At 36.0% G+C, this 17,202-nt stretch overlaps 1 protein-coding gene across 3 annotated transcripts in view; it reads right to left on the bottom strand.

Moving 5' to 3' along the window:
* ARL15 (ARF like GTPase 15) overlaps nt 1–17,202 on the bottom strand; it is a 207,692-nt gene that overhangs the window by 28,662 nt on the left and 161,828 nt on the right. Inside the window, exon 6 of one of the 3 annotated variants that reach the window (XM_070743352.1) lies at nt 3,973–4,050. The exons of the other annotated variants lie outside the window; for them this stretch is intronic. Within the exon in view, the coding sequence (XP_070599453.1) occupies nt 3,997–4,050 (54 nt within the window). The 3' untranslated portion in view covers nt 3,973–3,996. The remainder of the gene's footprint in view (nt 1–3,972; nt 4,051–17,202) is intronic. 3 annotated transcript variants of the gene reach the window in all.

Here is a 17,202-nt window from a genome sequence, read left to right as displayed (position 1 = left end):
AAGATCATATGCTGCAACGTCCTGCCTGTCGGCGACTACTTCAGCTTTAACCACAACAACACAAGAGCACACAACAGATTTAAACTTAATATTAACTGCTCCAAACTTGACTGTAAAAAATATGACTTCAGTAACCGAGTTGTCGAAGCGTGGAACTCATTACCGGACTCCATAGTGTCATCCCCAAACCCCCAACACTTTACCCTTAGATTATCTACGGTTGACCTATCCAGATTCCTAAGAGGTCAGTAATGGGCGAGTACAAGTGCACTAAAGTGCCTTCTGTCCCCTGTCCTATTGCTCTCCTATATCTCCTATACCTTTCTTCTATTCCTATATCTCTTCTTCTACCATCATCATGTATTTTACTGTGTGTGTGTGTGTGTGTGTGTGTGTGTGTGTGTGTGTATGTATGTATGTATGTATGTATTGGACAAAATAAATAAATAAATAAATAAATAAATAAATAAAAAAGATTTACATGACAGTGAGAAGCCTTGTGACATGAATAAGAACATTTGGGTAAAAGTCATTTTTCATCCAATAAATTGGATATACAGTACTGTTTATAGGCTAGTGCTTGAAACTCTGCCAAATCTTGCTCTGAAAGATGGATGAAAACATCTCGGAACTTGACTGCTTTTGAAACTCATCTAATTTGGTACTTGATCCTATTTCTCATTTCTTTATCTCTTTTATATTAAGTTTACATTAACTATTTTATTCATTTTTTTCAACCCATTCATAAATTTCCCCCAAAATTTTATAAAATTCTGAATGATGATTGAGATAATCCGGATGACAAAAAGAGAAAAGGAGACAGCATTAGATAAATATGCAACATCTACCTAAACTTAAATTAGAATAGATTGGAAATCGAATTTAAGATTTAAAAATATGATTATTAGAATTGAAAAGAGAGAAAAAATGTTTAGTCTGTCATCCATTAAATTAAAATTAGCTCTTGAAGTTATATCTTATTTTTCTCTTAGGCAGACTGAATAATTTGAAATTTGAAATGTGATTCAGGATATTTTATTATTTTTTATGTAAGAATTTTAGAAACATGATATTGCTCAGTGAAGGTATATGTGTTGTTAAGTATGTATGTTTTTAAGGCGGAGAAAAAATAAAAAACATTTTACTATTAAAAAAAGAATTTGGTACTTGATACGTTTTGATGAGAAAATTTGTCCTGGTACTCATTGTTTGTTTTGTACGCGATGCACAAGGAACAACTAGTTGGTGTCAGTTGCCTTGTGACATGCTACCCTTTCCAGCCAAAACAAAGGATCACACGTTAGTAACACCATAGTTCTTGCCCTGTGTACAACTCTTTATCTTCTGTGGTCATTTTGTCTATTTTTGCACTTTTTTTCCCTCATCAGTACAGATAAAGTGAAGTTTTTATTTTATTTAATCTAAATATTTATTAATTTTAAGCTTTATTTCTCATGTAAGGTGACCCTATCTTTTTAGATATTGCCTTAAAATGTACATTATCTTTAGTTTGGGAGTGTATTAAATTTATTTACATCATTCCTTATGTTGTGGTTAGTTCTGGCCCAGCTCCTGCCCCAAGGAATGTGCAGGTGGATGTGGGGGAAACATCCACATGCCGCAGGCCTGTTTTGCTCCCGATGAAATCTGCCAATGAAGCCTCCTCTGACCAAGGAAGTGAGGGAAGAGGGGAGTTTGGCAGACAGCCCAGGAGGAGATCAATCATCTGAATCATTCTTGGATTCTGAACAAGAATTAATGACACATCCACGCATGCGTAGAGCGATGCATAGGAGGCAACAACTGAAGGATTATTACAAGAGAAAATGAGGCCACCTGTGGTTGGTTGGGGCTGCTGTAATTAGTGCTACAGATAAAAGTGCAACCTGGTGTTTTAGCCTCATGGCAGTTTATCTGATTCATTGTTTTGTCAAGATCATGGTTTTTGTGCTGTTCAAGATTGTGTGTGTGGACTCTCTGGACTTTAGAATTGGACTCAATTTCCCAGTTATTGGGTGAGCAATTGGATTGCATTTAACCTGTGCCTTGTGTGCACCAGAAAATCCCTTTGAGATTTAAAAAGGGAGCTGTTTCTGTTTTTCTGTTTATAAAAACGTTTGGGTTTTCCTTTTATTGTATGGTGTGTGTCTTCCTGGACTAATTACCCTGTAATTACGGGCGGTTGAAACACGGCGGCAGAACACCTTATGGGAAAAATTATTTGGTAGTTATCATTTTTGGTACTGGTTGCACCCCCGAGAATCAATTAATGACAAATATCACAGTATAGTACCACTCTGAAGGTAATCTAGATTAATAACATACACATTAATTTATAATCTACAACTGACATATTTAGTTATACTTTGTGTCATGCCCTATGCCTAGGTAAAATTGGTGAAGACTTCCCAGTTCACATTTACATCAAGAATATGTGGGAATACATATGTATGGGAAGTCATTCACGCAAAATTACACTTTCAAACATTTTAGGAACTGAGTTGTATTAGTTGTTATGAAAACTCAAAACGTTTTTATTGTACTAAAATCATTAAAAATGTGCTTCTTTCTTTTTAACATTCTGTTTTTGAATTTCCAGGAAAAAAAATCTGCAAACTTTAGAAAAATAATACATATTTCGGAATAACTGTTCCATCTTCTCTGTACACTATTGCTTCATAAAAACCAGTATCAAAAACTTTTATTTCAAGTTTTAAAATGTGGTTTCTTACAACAATTTCATGGAACTTCATGCTTTATAGTGGGAAGGGAAAATAGTTTGAAACATTAAACCACCTTGACAGAAATATGAAATTCTCCAAGTGGCAATAGTTTATAGTTATTTAATTCATATAGTTTACTGTTGACCTTGGAAAATGATAGCATAATGCAAACGAAGTGCACATAATAACTTTGGGTTGTCATGTAGGAATGTTATTTTCTGGTGACCATACTGATGCCATATCCTCAGATAAACCTATTTTGAAATATATTTTTAAATATTTGTGGAAAACTTAATATTTCATAACAAGACAAACTTTTTCATGGAAAGGCCACTGAGCAAAATGGGCAAAGAAATAACAAAGTTTTAAATTAATGTTTGTCCAACTACCAAGTCTTTCCATTAGGCATTGAATTAATTCACACACGGTGTGTGTGTGTGTGTATATATATTCTCATCTCTTTTTATCAACCTAGTGGGAGTATGATGCCTTTATTTACAAAACTTTGTGTCAATGATTCAATCAATGATATTGCCTGTTGTAGCTGTCATGAAACAGCTGCTCTTTCTGCTTATCCAGACATTTTCTTTATTTGTCACTTTATTAGTCATTCATTCCAATCTGAAAATACAGCTTTTTTAATATAATGACTGCCTACTAAAGTGATCTCTCTAGCCTAGAGATCAAATGAATAGTCCTGTAAAGTCAGGTGATATACATTTAATTGTATTTAACTGACAATGGCTCCAAGACAGAAGTCTTAACTGGGATGGAAACTAGCATTTACTGTGGCAATTCTTGTTGTGAAAGGAATATTTCATGTGCAAACCACTTGCAAACATTTCAATTATGCTTAAAGGCACAGACATGTCAATAAGTGATTCCTAGATGGAATGAACTCTTCTTCAGAATGTTTTCAGGGCTGAAATTACTATTATCACAAAGGATTAAAGCTATAGTGGCACCTTAAATTAGTTAATTTATTAACTGTGCAGAGTAGGCCAATCTGAATAGACCAAATTAGTGGAAGTTATTGATTCACTTTAGAATGTTCCTTGAATCTGTGTGATTTATTATATGAAATAACAGTTTGTCATATGAAAACAGCATTTACGGTAAACCATGCAGCATTTATAAAGGCAGACAAATTGTGTCATGCTAAATATGGTTTAAAGGAAAATTATAAATGGAGAACAACTGACAAAGAATCTAGCCAATAGGAGAAAATCGTAATTTCCTGCCCACCGACCTTTTATGAAGATCTGAATCTTCTTCAATGTTCAAGCAGGATTTGTAGATGGAAAATCTGTTTAAACAGGAAGAAAGGCTAAAAGAGAGAGAGAGAAAGAGAGAGAAAGAGAGATGGACTATACAGAGTTAATTTTCTACTATACCTTCAACAACATTTTCTAGTAGAATTTACTTTGGAAGCTATTTTTGATGGCAGAAACATAACAGCATTATAAGCACAGTTCAAACTAACTGAGATGGAATAATATATTAGCATCAGTAGTATCAGGAGCAAAAGATGGATGAGTTCTTAAACATTTTGGACTCTTATTTATGTAGGAGTACCAGACTGTCAATACATTAATATCCAATGAGGACTTTTTTTGTATGATGCCCAAACTATGGAAAATTCCTCCAGATAAAAACTTATTAAAACTGTTATTCACATCTGTAATATTTTTGCTGATTGAATGCTTTCTATGTTTTATTTTTTGAAATTGTATTATATTAAGAAGGTACAATTTTGTATTTAACCAATGGTATGTAATATACTTCTAATTATTCAACATTTGAAAGCAACCAAGCAATACCTGGGAAAGTGACACAACTTAAGAAAATAAAAAATAAAAAATAGAAGATATCGCGTCATTGAAATTAAGTACAAGCAGGTGCATTATTAACTTTTATGAAATTTTAGATTAACTATTTAATTAATTGGATCCAATTGTATTTGTACCCTGATTATTGTTGAAATGTTGTGAGCCGCCCAGAGTCCACAGAGAGGGGCGGCATAAAAATCTAATCTAATCTAATGAATCATGAATCAATGAATGAATGAATCAATCAATATGCAAAACCAATTTTGAGTGTTTTTTATTAAGATATCTGAAACTCAAGCAGGAACTAGATGTTTTGAAAAAACTGAGTGTCAACTAATGCAGCAGTCATATGTAAGTTTCAAAGCTATTACTTTATGCTCTATGGAATTCAGCTTTTCTCCATTCTGTCAGTCATTAATAGAAAAGGCGAACAAAAGGTAGAAGGTTTAGAATGCAGAAAAGCATCATGTTAACCTGTTCTAAGCATTTTCAGAAACACATATAAAGAATGAGACACACAACTACATTGTTCTTATTGGTAGAATATTTTCCTTTCTTGTAGAATATTTCAAGTAATATGTATTGAAAGCTTCAATAATTAGCTTTAATTATATATTTCCAAATAAATAATTGTTTTAGAAATTATCATAAATATATTTTTTTAAAAAACCCAATTAGAGGAACACCCATGAGATCACTATACTCAAGACTCAGAACAGAGACAGTACTCCCACACATACAAAAGTATGGATCCGTAATGTAGATGCCATCCAGAATGTAGATGACATTTTTGTCATAATAAAGAAGGAACAACTTTAGAGAAGACACATGAAACAATCTTCAAAGGTATAAATCCATAAGAGAAGAAGAAAACAAACACACTATCTTTCCTGGATAAGCGCCTCACCAGGGGAAACAAGGACAAATTGGAAATGCAAGTCTATCAAAACACAACCCGCAAAACAACCAACTTCCCACAAAAGGAGGTGTGTAAGAACATTATTTAGATGAGAAAAAAATTCAGTACAGCAACACAGCACACCAGAAAAGGAAAACAGACCGCCTAATACAACATTTTCCAATAAAATTGATATCTATGCAATTTTATCAAAAAGTGAGAATCAACACAAGTTATTTCACAGTTCTAAGAAATATTTATTATCAAAAGTGTTTTAAGAGAGTAAATCACATTACTAATTAAGTCTTAGGGAACCCGACAAATGTTATGCTGATTGTACAAATGTATTTATAATTGGAGAGTAGGGAATCCAAATAATAATGGTGATTAGAAAGCTGGAAAATCTAATGAGTAATACAAGTTTAGAATATTTTGCTATCTATGCTATCTATACATTCTCTAAATTAAATCAATTTATCAAATAAAAATCAAGAGAAATGGTAAAACATTTCTATCTCCAAAAAGTTGAAATGTTAAAGTGGCCAGCTTTTTAAAGATGTAAGATTTATCTGACAAAAGCCTACTTTCATGGATACATAGAGGTTAACTTCAGCTGGCACTCATCCGTCTCACCAAATCTGGCCTGACAATCTCGGAACACATGGCTGCCACGCAGAATAGAGAGAAGAGGCGCTGTCAGAGAGCCTAATACTCATGTTATTTTCCCGGCAGTGGAAGCTCGTTCAGAAGTTTTTCTTTACATTGGAATTTCCCTGCAAAGACCGGCAGAGAGCGTAGTGGCGGAGAAAAGCCAGATGTTGGTAAAATGCGCATCTTGCAGCCCACCCATCCCCATCCCTTGGCTCACCTTCCACCTGCCAAATTGTGCCCGAATATCTTACCAGCATATGGCAGCTTCACTGCTTTTCTTTCTCAGCCCCACATGACTTTCCCTACTTAGCCACAGATTGCCAATGAGGAGTATAGCCCACTCAGGGCAGGGACTTGGAATCCGACTCTGACAAAATTGCCCAACTGGCACTCTCACTATCCCCACGAGGAGAAATTTCAGAGAAGCAAACCACTCCCATCATCTCACAGCTGATCTTTAATGTGGAGTATAGCCCGCTCGAGGCAAGGATTCCGGCTGCTCTTTATTATTCTTACCATCTATCTAAAAGGAGAGTCCAAGCATTTTTCTCTGTTGCTAATGAACTGAGTAAAAAGGAGAAAAAAATTATATGTCCTATTAGCTTGACTGAGTTAAAAGAACTGACCCAGACCGAAGCCGGTGGAACAGGAGAGGCATGACCACGTCTAGGTTTAACTCAGTCCCTTAGCAACCAACAGAAGTTAATCTCCCATGCTTGGACCCGCCAAGCAGCACACAGGAGAATATTTTATTTTCTAAAAATAACAACAACCTTGTGGTACATTTTAACAGTTTGCTTTATAATTTGTCAGCTTTTGTGTTCTTTGAGAAATATGTCATTATGTCTTTAATTCTGTGTATCTGCAATAGAATAAACTGCTTAAAATCTAAAGGAATCTAAACATAGATGGCGGGTAAAAACCCATGAACCATAGGTAAAGACTTATGGGAACATACAAAAATGAAAAAGAGAGGGAGTCTTAAGCTATTACTTTCTTCAAAAGAAGAAACGGCACAAGTTAAGAAAAAGGCACCGCGAAAGATTTTTTGCTCAAAAGTGTATCTCCACGAAATGTCCTGCTGAGAGAATATGAATGCCCTGAGATCTGGGAAAAGGATCCAAATAGAATTTCAAACATCCACAAATTTTAACTCAAACATTTAGTATTTCACCACGCTGCTATTGATTCTATTTTTCTGTCTTAGTTTAAGGAGGTGCTAAACAAAAGCAGACAAGTCCTACATGTATTTACATTCCAAAGTTCCCTTTACTAAACCTCCCTCCAATCCTCTAACCCCCTCATCACTTCAGAGCTAAACAAACCGTAAAGTCTAACCTGATGTTTCTGGAGCAATGTGTAACTAACTTAAGCAAAATGTTCATCAAAAAAGGTTAGGGGGGGAAAAAAACTTTGGTTGTTATTACTTACAGCACTGACCCAGTAGAACACATAGACTAATTTAAGCCAGGGGAGACATTCCTGCCTCGCCTCTTCAAAAACTTTCAATTTATATTTGATCACACTTCTCCAGAATGAGATTGAAAGATCATCAAAATACAATGGGACTCTCTAGACAAAGTACCAAAGGAATTATATAAGAATCCAAAATGTAAGCCAGAAATGTTAACAGTGGTGCACCAAAAGCTACTTAGAAATGCTACTTAGAAAAGCTACTTAAAAATGCTATAAATAACTTGAGCTATACCTGTATACTTATGGTATATTATATTTTCAGGCCTCTTACTATAAAAGTAAGTAAAATCATATTTTTTAAAAATTGTATAGATTTTTCAAAAGCAATTCTGTACAACTACCTGATATTCTGGCTCTCTGGGGACATATTTACACTTACTAACACAAAATTTCCAGCTCATGGGAATTTGTACCTATGCAATAGATCTGAAAATTAGGAGTCTAGCAATTTTTTTTCTAAGAAGTGGTATTAAAATGCATAAACTTTGTTACCTGGAAAGAAGAATGAAAATCTAATAAGTAAATAAAAGAGAGCTTCCAGTTTCCTCTTGATTTTTGCCATCATAGAGTAAAACAACTCTCCTCCTACAATGTCTAGATATGGTCTATTAAAAATAATGATTATTTCTGTATATTTCTGTATTTTTCGGAGTATAACGCACACCTTGCCTTTTGTAAGCTCCTTAAAATCCACCTCTGTCGTCAGGCATGGGGGAATTGAGATATCCATCCCCCCAGGCCTATAAAATTTATGCATGGTATATTTGTGTGTATGTTTGATTTTTAATAAGGGTTTTTAGTTATTTTAAATATTAGATTTGTTATATGTTGTTTTATTATTGTTGTTAGCCGCCCCGAGTATACGGCATACAAATTAATTAATTAATTAATTAAATAATTAAGTAAATAATTAAGTAAATAAGAAAGAAAGAAAGAAAGAAAGAAAGAAAGAAACCTTTCTGGGATTAGTATACTGCCATAATGTACATTTCTCCAATTCTTTGCTATTTCTATTGGTCAGGCACATATGCAGATGCATATCATCTGTGCTGTTTGGCAAATTGCTGGGAGGCAGAGGGGTTTTTTCCTTGTTTTCCTCCCCCCCAAACTAAGCTGTGTCTTATACTCCGATGCGTCTTATACTCCAAAAAATATGGTATGTCAAAGCAGATTACTTTAGCTTGTCCTACCATGCAAAGAGAGATTCATATGCAGTCCCAAAACCCAATACAAATTTTCATAAACTTCCTAGAAAACCCAGTAGAATTCTGCTCTACACTGTAAACTAACTTACATTTCTCCCTGCCAATATCCCTTTAATACTTCAGTAGCACCAACATTTCCAAGCTTTTATTAATGCGGTGAATGAACAATCAACCTCTTCAATCACAAAGTGTGAATTCTTTTATAAAGTTACGTTCTTGATGCCTAGCAATGTCTAGGTCAGTGATGGCACACCTACAATACCCTCTCCCTCGCAATACATGATGTTTTATATAGAGTGCTGGTGCCATATAGAGCGCTGGTGAGACCACATTTAGAATACAGTGATCCCCCGAATTTCGCGATCTCGATCATTGCGAAACGCTATATCGCGATTTTTCCACCCGATGACGTCACTCCCTTCCTTTCTCATCTTTCTTTCTCTCTCTCTTTCTCTATCTTGCTTCTTCCTCTCTCACACTCTCTTCCTCCCTCTCTCATCTCTTTCTTTCCTTCTCTCTCTTTCTCTATCTCTCCCCCTCTTGCTCTCGAGCGGCGGGCGGCACCCAGGGAAGGTTCCTTCGGCCGCCCACCAGCTGATCTGCTCGGCAGCGCGGCAGCAGCGAGGAGCCGAAGATGGGGTTTCCCCGTTGCCTGGGCAATGGGGAAACCCCATCTTCGGCTCCTCGCTGCTGCCGCGCTGCAAGCGAGCGGCAAGTGAGCGGCAAGCGAGCAGCCGGGCGGGCAGGCGAACGGGCAAGCGGCAAGCGATCTTGGGGTTTCCCCTTTGCCTGGGCGGCGGGAAGACCCAGGGAAGGTTCCTTCGGCCGCCCAACAGCTGATCTGCTCCGCAGCGCGGCAGCAGCGAGGAGCCGAAGATGGGTTTCCCCGTTGCCTGGGCAACGGGGAAACCCATCTTCGGCTCCTCGCTGCTGCCGCGCTGCGGAGCAGATCAGCTGTTGGGCGGCCGAAGGAACCTTCCCTGGGTCTTCCCCGGGTCTTCCCCGCCGCCCACACGCAAACTCCACCATCTGCGCATGTGCGGCCATGGAAAAAGGGGCGCGCATGCACAGATGGTGTTTTTACTTCCGCACCACTACATCCCGAAATATCGATCATCGCGAGGGGTCTTGGAACGGAACCCTCGCGATAATCGGGGGATCACTGTACTGTGTTCAGTTCTGGAGAACTCACCTATAAAAAGATATTGACAAAATTGAACGGGTCCAAAGATGGGCTACAAGAATGGTGAAAGGTCTTAAGCATAAAACGTATCAGGAAAGATTTAATGAACTCAATCTGTATAGTCTGGAGGACAGAAGGAAAAGGGGGGACATGATCGAAACATTTAAATATGTTAAAGGGTTAAATAAGGTCCAGGAGGGAAGTGCTTTTAATAGGAAAGTGAACACAAGAACAAGGGGACACAATCTGAAGTTAGTTGGGGGAGAGATCAAAAGCAACATGAGAAAATATTATTTTACTGAAAGAGTAGTAGATCCTTGGAACAAACTTCCAGCAGACGTGGTAGATAAATCCACAGTAACTGAATTTAAACATGCCTGGGATAAACATATATCCATCCTAAGATAAAATACAGAAAATAGTATAAGGGCAGACTAGATGGATCATGAGGTCTTTTTCTGCTGTCAGTCTTCTATGTTTCTATGTTTCTATGTTTTGGATGACACGCCAGCATTCACCAACATTTAACTATTCTCAAAAGTATTCCCTGTTATCGTGTGATTTTCAGAGGAAGTACAGACCACAGAACCTGAGTTTGATTCACTCATATTTCATTTTGTAATTATTTGACATTTTTTTATATAATGCATAGCATCGCACACAATTGGACCACATTGTTTTAAATAAATGAATATGTAAAGAATTGTTTTTTCTTTTATTTGGGGACCAGAGTACAAAGCCAACAGAGTCAAGTTAGACATTTCTCAAATATTTGATATAAAGAGCTTAAATGGTTCACCTCCTAATCTAAGAGACCTTTCTCCAATTTTTTTTATTCTTACCCTACTAACGTCAGCGGGAAGTCAGTTATCTTAACAGACTTTAGGGGAAAGAGAATGAAGCAAAATATTGTCTCCTTTATGGTGACAATGATTGCAGCAATCTTGAAGACAATTCTAGAAAAAAAGAAGATGGTTTCTCAGTAGCTGTTCTGATATAAAGCAAAAGGAAATATGTATTTTCCATGCGTAGTGGGACAGTTGGAAAACATATTTAGAAATAGCCCACAGTTTCTGTAGTAAAATCTGCATGCTAAATATCTCTACTTAAAAAATAATGATGCACTGAATTAAAAAACCAAATATGCTTTATATACTTGCAATAATATGTCTTTACAATTCTTTGTCATTTCATAAGAATAAAGCCAGTTATATTGAATTCTATCTGAACCAGATATAGGAATAAACTTTGCAACATATAAGTATAGGATGATTGTTAATAGAATAACTATGCCCTTGGAGACATAGCCCCTGTATTTTGTCTAAATAAAACAGATTGTATTAAAAATTTGATTGCAAATTTTGAAGTTAAAATATTTGCAACAGTGGTTTTCAGTTTGTTTATTTTATTTATTGAATTTATATAGCTGTCCATTTTATGTGCATCTTACTTTGGCCAGTGTACACAAGCAAAACACAAGCTAACAATCACAATTCAATCATTAAAACCCATTTAAAAAGTTAAAATTATAAAAATAAAAAGACAAGGAAGAGTAATGTTGAAATAAAGATTTTTAGGATACAGAGCATTGGGACATTTTTAGGATATAGGCAATTAGAAAACTTAGGATACATAAGGTAGTTTGCCTACAAATAAGGTACAATAATAAAATTGCAACAACTTAATAAAGAACAACCACTATTTTAATATGGTCCAAAGGCCTGCCAAAAATTCATTTTTCAAGCTATCTGAATAGTAAATATCAAGGGAGGATTTAAGAGAGACTGTTGTAAGAAATGGACCATCATAGAAAAATTTCACACACAAATATAGAGACAGATTATATAGATATAGGGATATAGAGATGTATAGATATAGATAGACAGTGCCAATGAGATACAATGGTACCTCTACCTAAGAACGCCTCTACTTACAAATTTTTCTAGATAAGAACTGGGTGTTCAAGATTTTTTGCCTCTTCTCAAGAACCATTTTCCACTTACAAACCGGAGCCTCTGAAACTGTAATCGGAAAAGGCAGGGAGAAATCTCTGTGGGCCTCTCTAGGAATCTCCTGGGAGGAAACAGGGCCAGAAAAGGCGGGGAGAAGCCTCCGTGGGGCGTCTCTAAGAATCTCCTGGGAGGAAACAGGGTTTCCACCCTCCCTGTGGTTTTCCCAATCGCACACATTATTTGCTTTTACATTGATTCCTATGGGAAAAATTGCTTCTTCCTACAAATCTTTCTACTTAAGAACCTGGCCACGGAACAAATTAACTTCGTAAGTAGAGGTACCACTGTATTTCAATTTTTCTTTTTAATAAATTTAATAATTTATTAAATTAATGAACATACATTTTAAAAATTCTGTTTATACTTTGTCATTATGTGGTATGTAGATTAATGAGGAAAAACAGAATTTCAACAAATGTAGAAGCAAGGTACAGCATAACAAAATCGATAAAAGTGAAGAGATGTAAAAACAAGAAAATCAATAAAAAGTGAAGAGAGTCTGAATACACAGTAGATATAGATAGATATGTACCCAGGATGAGTGTATGGAACTTAATACAAACACATTCTTCAATCCATTACAGAACTGGATAAGTGTAGATACAGAATACTATATGACAATAAAAAACATTCAATAGCACTAATACTAAAATACTGAACAACTGACTTTTTCAGTTTTAATATGTCCTTTTAAATAATATTTTCATCCATGTGGTTTATTAAGGGGAATTTTTTTTAGCACCTTTAACTTTTTCTTTTATTACAAGTATTTATTACCACTGCATAATATTACTTAGAAGAAAAGTAATAATATGAAGTGACTTTACTGCAGGCGGAATGTATCTAAAGCTATTCTAAAAACCAGATTTGTTTAGTTATTACTTGAACTTTTCTCCTAAAATTCAGGTGTAATCCCTAAGGTTTTATAAACAAAATGCACTTAACTCAACTATAGAACATTGTATTTGTCAAGGAGCACTTAATTATATTTAGCTAAGATGATCATAAAAATACCATTCAGTCTACAATTGCTATAGCACAATATGCTAGAATTAAACATTGAAAATGTTTTGACATGTATAACTAATTAATAAACTTTTATAAACCAATTACATTTTGGAAGATTTTCATTTCATTAGCAGTGCTACCGTGTTTCCCCAAAAGTAAGACAGTGTCTTACTTTCTTTTTACCCCCAAAAGCCCCACTACGTCTTACTTTCGGGGTATGTCTTACATTGGAAAAAAATTGAAAGGGTCGCGTTCCCGAAGGCATCTCCCCAGAGTCCAGAAGGGCAGCCGCGGGACAGGAGCCTCGTGAGCCCTTTTCCAAGTTCAACCTCAGGGCTCCAAGTGGCGTGCATGATCATCCCACCACCCAGTGAAGGGCTACCAAAATTTTCACTACCACACTGTGGGCGTGGCTTATGCAAGACACCCTGCATTTTCTTTCAACATCTTTCAGTGCAAATTGGGTGCTCTGGGGGAGCTCCATTTTCACTATTCCACTGCGTTCCCCCCATCCGGACAGTAGCTCACCCCTACCCCCACCTTCAAAGTTCCTGTAACTTTGATACCTTCTATCCTTTTATCTCTGTCAGGAAGCATCCTCAAATCTCCACATGCACTGAGTGTGGATGAATATATTTTGATTGGAATAGGATAAACTAATACAAAATAAACTTAAAGAAAATAGAACAGAAAGAATAACAATTCAGGAAAAAGAAATAGAAAGAAATACATAATGAAGTAACTGCCAAACTTCAACTGAACAAATCTTAATCCCTTCAAAGGTTACAACTAATATCTTTTTATCCTACATCCCATCTCTTATATATTTAAGCAAATCCAAAAAAAAATCAAATTTTCAATTCTGCTGTCAGCATGAAGCCTGTAGATGGCTACCAGAACTTTGCAAAGAAGGAGAAGGAGAAAGAGAAGGATAAGCTTAACTTTGATCAAATAAACCAACTTTCTATTTCTTCCTTTTATTTTTAACAATATTAATATTTAGTCCATTCAAATATGGTCATAGGATTTAATTTCTCTTCAATTGTTCTTTATCCCATCACATTGACGTCAGATTTTAACAATCATTTTTTGTAGACCCACTATGGAAATATTTTCTAGGTCAGAGGTCCTCAGTTCCCAGGCTGCAGCCCACTAATAAGCCTTGAGCTGATTGTAATCAGAAATGGTGGGTGAGCACACGTGCAAATCCCCACTTGTATGAACAGTGGACGAGTGTGGGCATATGTGCTCCATTTGCAGAACCATCCTCTCTCCCTCTTCTGCTTGGTCCAAAATCTGAAAAGATTGAGAAACTCTGTTCTAGTTGATTAGTCACTTGCATTTCCCCTTTAATTTTTAAACTTCATCCAGTTTCTTTTCTTTTATATATCCAATAAAGAATTATATTTCAGATGAAATATTGACCTGTTATTTATAGTTCTACTTTTAGTACTTTCTCTGTCTTGTCAGAAAAAAAAAATCAACTCAGATGTCATTTCTTCAGTAACATTATTATCCATTAATATTTCAATGTCATGATGTTTTGTGTCATTTTTTATGTCTCAGGACTGTGACATGAAAAGCAGACTTGTCTCCCCGCCCCTTTCTACTTGGAATCTTTAGTCCCCTCTAGTGCCTAGTTTCTAAAATCATAAAGTCACTTGTTTGTTTGTTTTTCTGATTTACAATAACACAAGTTAGCCAAATAAATCTGGCTTATTTTTTCGCACCCAAATCCAATTTTTTATATTATAAGAGCCAATATTTATTTTTTTATTCTAGTAAACCAAATTTAACTGGAGCCTTAATTCATTTATAAATTTCGTATAACAGAATCTTATTTAGCTTTTTACTGTTTATTTCAAAATACTAAGCTTTAAGCTTTGAAACTTAATTTTTCTCTTGTTCATCATTTGAAGCTAAACTCACCCAGGAATTTTTCTAATTGATGGCTAATCTCTTCATTTCCCAGCACTTAAATTATAGAAGACTGCAATCTCCCATCTGTTTCTTGTCCAGAGAGGTTCCAAAGAACTGATCACTGGTTCTTTGGTCTTTGCTAAAGTTATTAGCTCCACTTTTGTGGAGTGGAGGAAGTACCCCAGAAATTCAAATACAGGTACAGTGGTACCTCGACATACAAGTTTAATTCGTTCCAGACCCGAGCTCGTAAGTCGATCAACTCACATCTCGAACGAATGCCTTTAGACTTTGTTTTTCGCGCCGAGATAACTGGAAGCAAGGAGATTCTTGCGCCATCTAATGGAAGCTCGGCTCGTATCCCGAATTTGAGCTTGAGTGTCGAACAGAAATTTTGCTCGCGTCGTAGCTCGTAACTTGGAATACTCGCATGTGGAGCAGCTCGTACTACTGTAGTTACAACAACTGGGACTTGAATTGCTGTTGCTGTTGAATTTATGTTGTGCTTATAAAGTGTGATGCCATGTGACTACATTGTTTAGCAATGTTGTTAAGCCAGAATTGTGAGTCATTAAGTGAGCACCTCATTGTAACTTCCGGCTGGCTTCTACCAACCAAAGTCAGTGGGGAAGCCAGCAGAAAATTATAAGTTTCAGACGGTTCACAAGGACGCACAGTATGAGCACAGAAGGACTTGGGATGGCTGCTTCCAAGTATTGCCCACAAGATCATATGCTGCAACATTCTACCTGTCAATGACTACTTCAGCTTCAACCACAACAACACAAGAGCACGCAACAGATTCAAACTTAATATTAACCGCTCCAAACTTGACTGTAAAAAATATGACTTCAGCAACCGAGTTGTCGAAGCGTGGAACTCATTACCTGACTCAGTAGTGTCAACCCCTAACCCCCAATATTTCTCCCTTAGACTATCCACGATTGACTAGAGGTCAGTAAGGGGCGTGCATAAGTGCACCAGTGTGCCTTCCGTCCCCTGTCCAATTGTCTCTCCTTATCTCATTTATCTTTTCTTCCTTTCAAATATGTTCACCTATACTTTTATATCTTTTCTTCTATTTGTTTCTTTAGTTATATTATTACATATCTTTCTCTTCAATGTGTATTATGTATTGGACAAAATAAATAAATAAAAATAAAAATAAAATAAATAAAGTAGGAGTGTACAAGTGACTGGGGAGGTTCAGCTTGACCACAGAGGGACTGGAGAAGGCTGCACAGATGGAGATACTTAACTCAGCAACTTCCAAGCTTTCTTCCTAGTTCCCCCAATGAATTTTCTTATGGGAAGCTGACAGGGAAGATAATAAACCATGATCACATGACACTGTAATTGTCCTAAATGCAAGCCAGTACCCAGATTATGATCATTTATTTATTTATTCACTAGATTAAATGCTGCTCCTCTCTGAGGACTTGGGGAGGCTCGGGATCATGACTACTTATGTATTGAAGCTGTTAAAAAATCATGCAAGTTTATCATGAAATGCAACTAGGCTTTCACTCCATTAAAGCAAATATTTAGCATCTTTGAGGTAACACACACACACACACACACTCTAATCTGTACAAATTGACATTCTATACATTAACCCTGTCAACTATGTACTATGTACCCTGTCAATTATGGGACAGTTAACATCACATCATTAATAGACAACTTTATAGTAGGGTTTTTAAACTGTTTTTCTTGTGTTTCTATTGTGGTCAACAGTCAGAAATGATGTGAACAAGTAGCAGAAATTATAATTATTGTTTTAACAACTATTTGCTTTTGCAAGATCTCAAGATTAAGAATATTAAAAACATATATTATATTAATGTGTTAAAATTCTGTATTTAATGAAGAATCATCAAAGAACACCTGTAATTCTCCAGGCAGTCAACCACAAGATGTAAGTAAAGTCTTGTATTATATAATTTATAGGAGTAATTCTCTCCCTCTTTTTTTAATATATTGGAAAGCAGGAAGACTCTGTGGGCAACTAGCCAAAGAATGAATAGAAAGTGTTTTTTCTGAGGAACCCTTGAAGGAATGTGTTGACGTGTTGGACAATTATCCCAGCTTCTTCTGGCTGATATTCATCAGTGATAATTGGCATGAATTCACGTTATAACTGATTGGGAAAATTCACATTATTCCAACCACACCCATCATACCAGTGGGTTAGCTCAGGACAAAATAGAGCATTTTACATGGTTTTGCTTTGGTCCCTTTTTTTTAAATAATGACCCATATTTATTTCTCTGAACATGAAGCAGTTTGCAAAACTA

Source organism: Erythrolamprus reginae, chromosome 2 (assembly GCF_031021105.1).
Source record: "Erythrolamprus reginae isolate rEryReg1 chromosome 2, rEryReg1.hap1, whole genome shotgun sequence".
NCBI lineage: Eukaryota > Metazoa > Chordata > Lepidosauria > Squamata > Dipsadidae > Erythrolamprus > Erythrolamprus reginae.
Note: the sequence above shows the minus strand (reverse complement) of the source record. Positions and strands in the feature narration are given on the sequence as shown.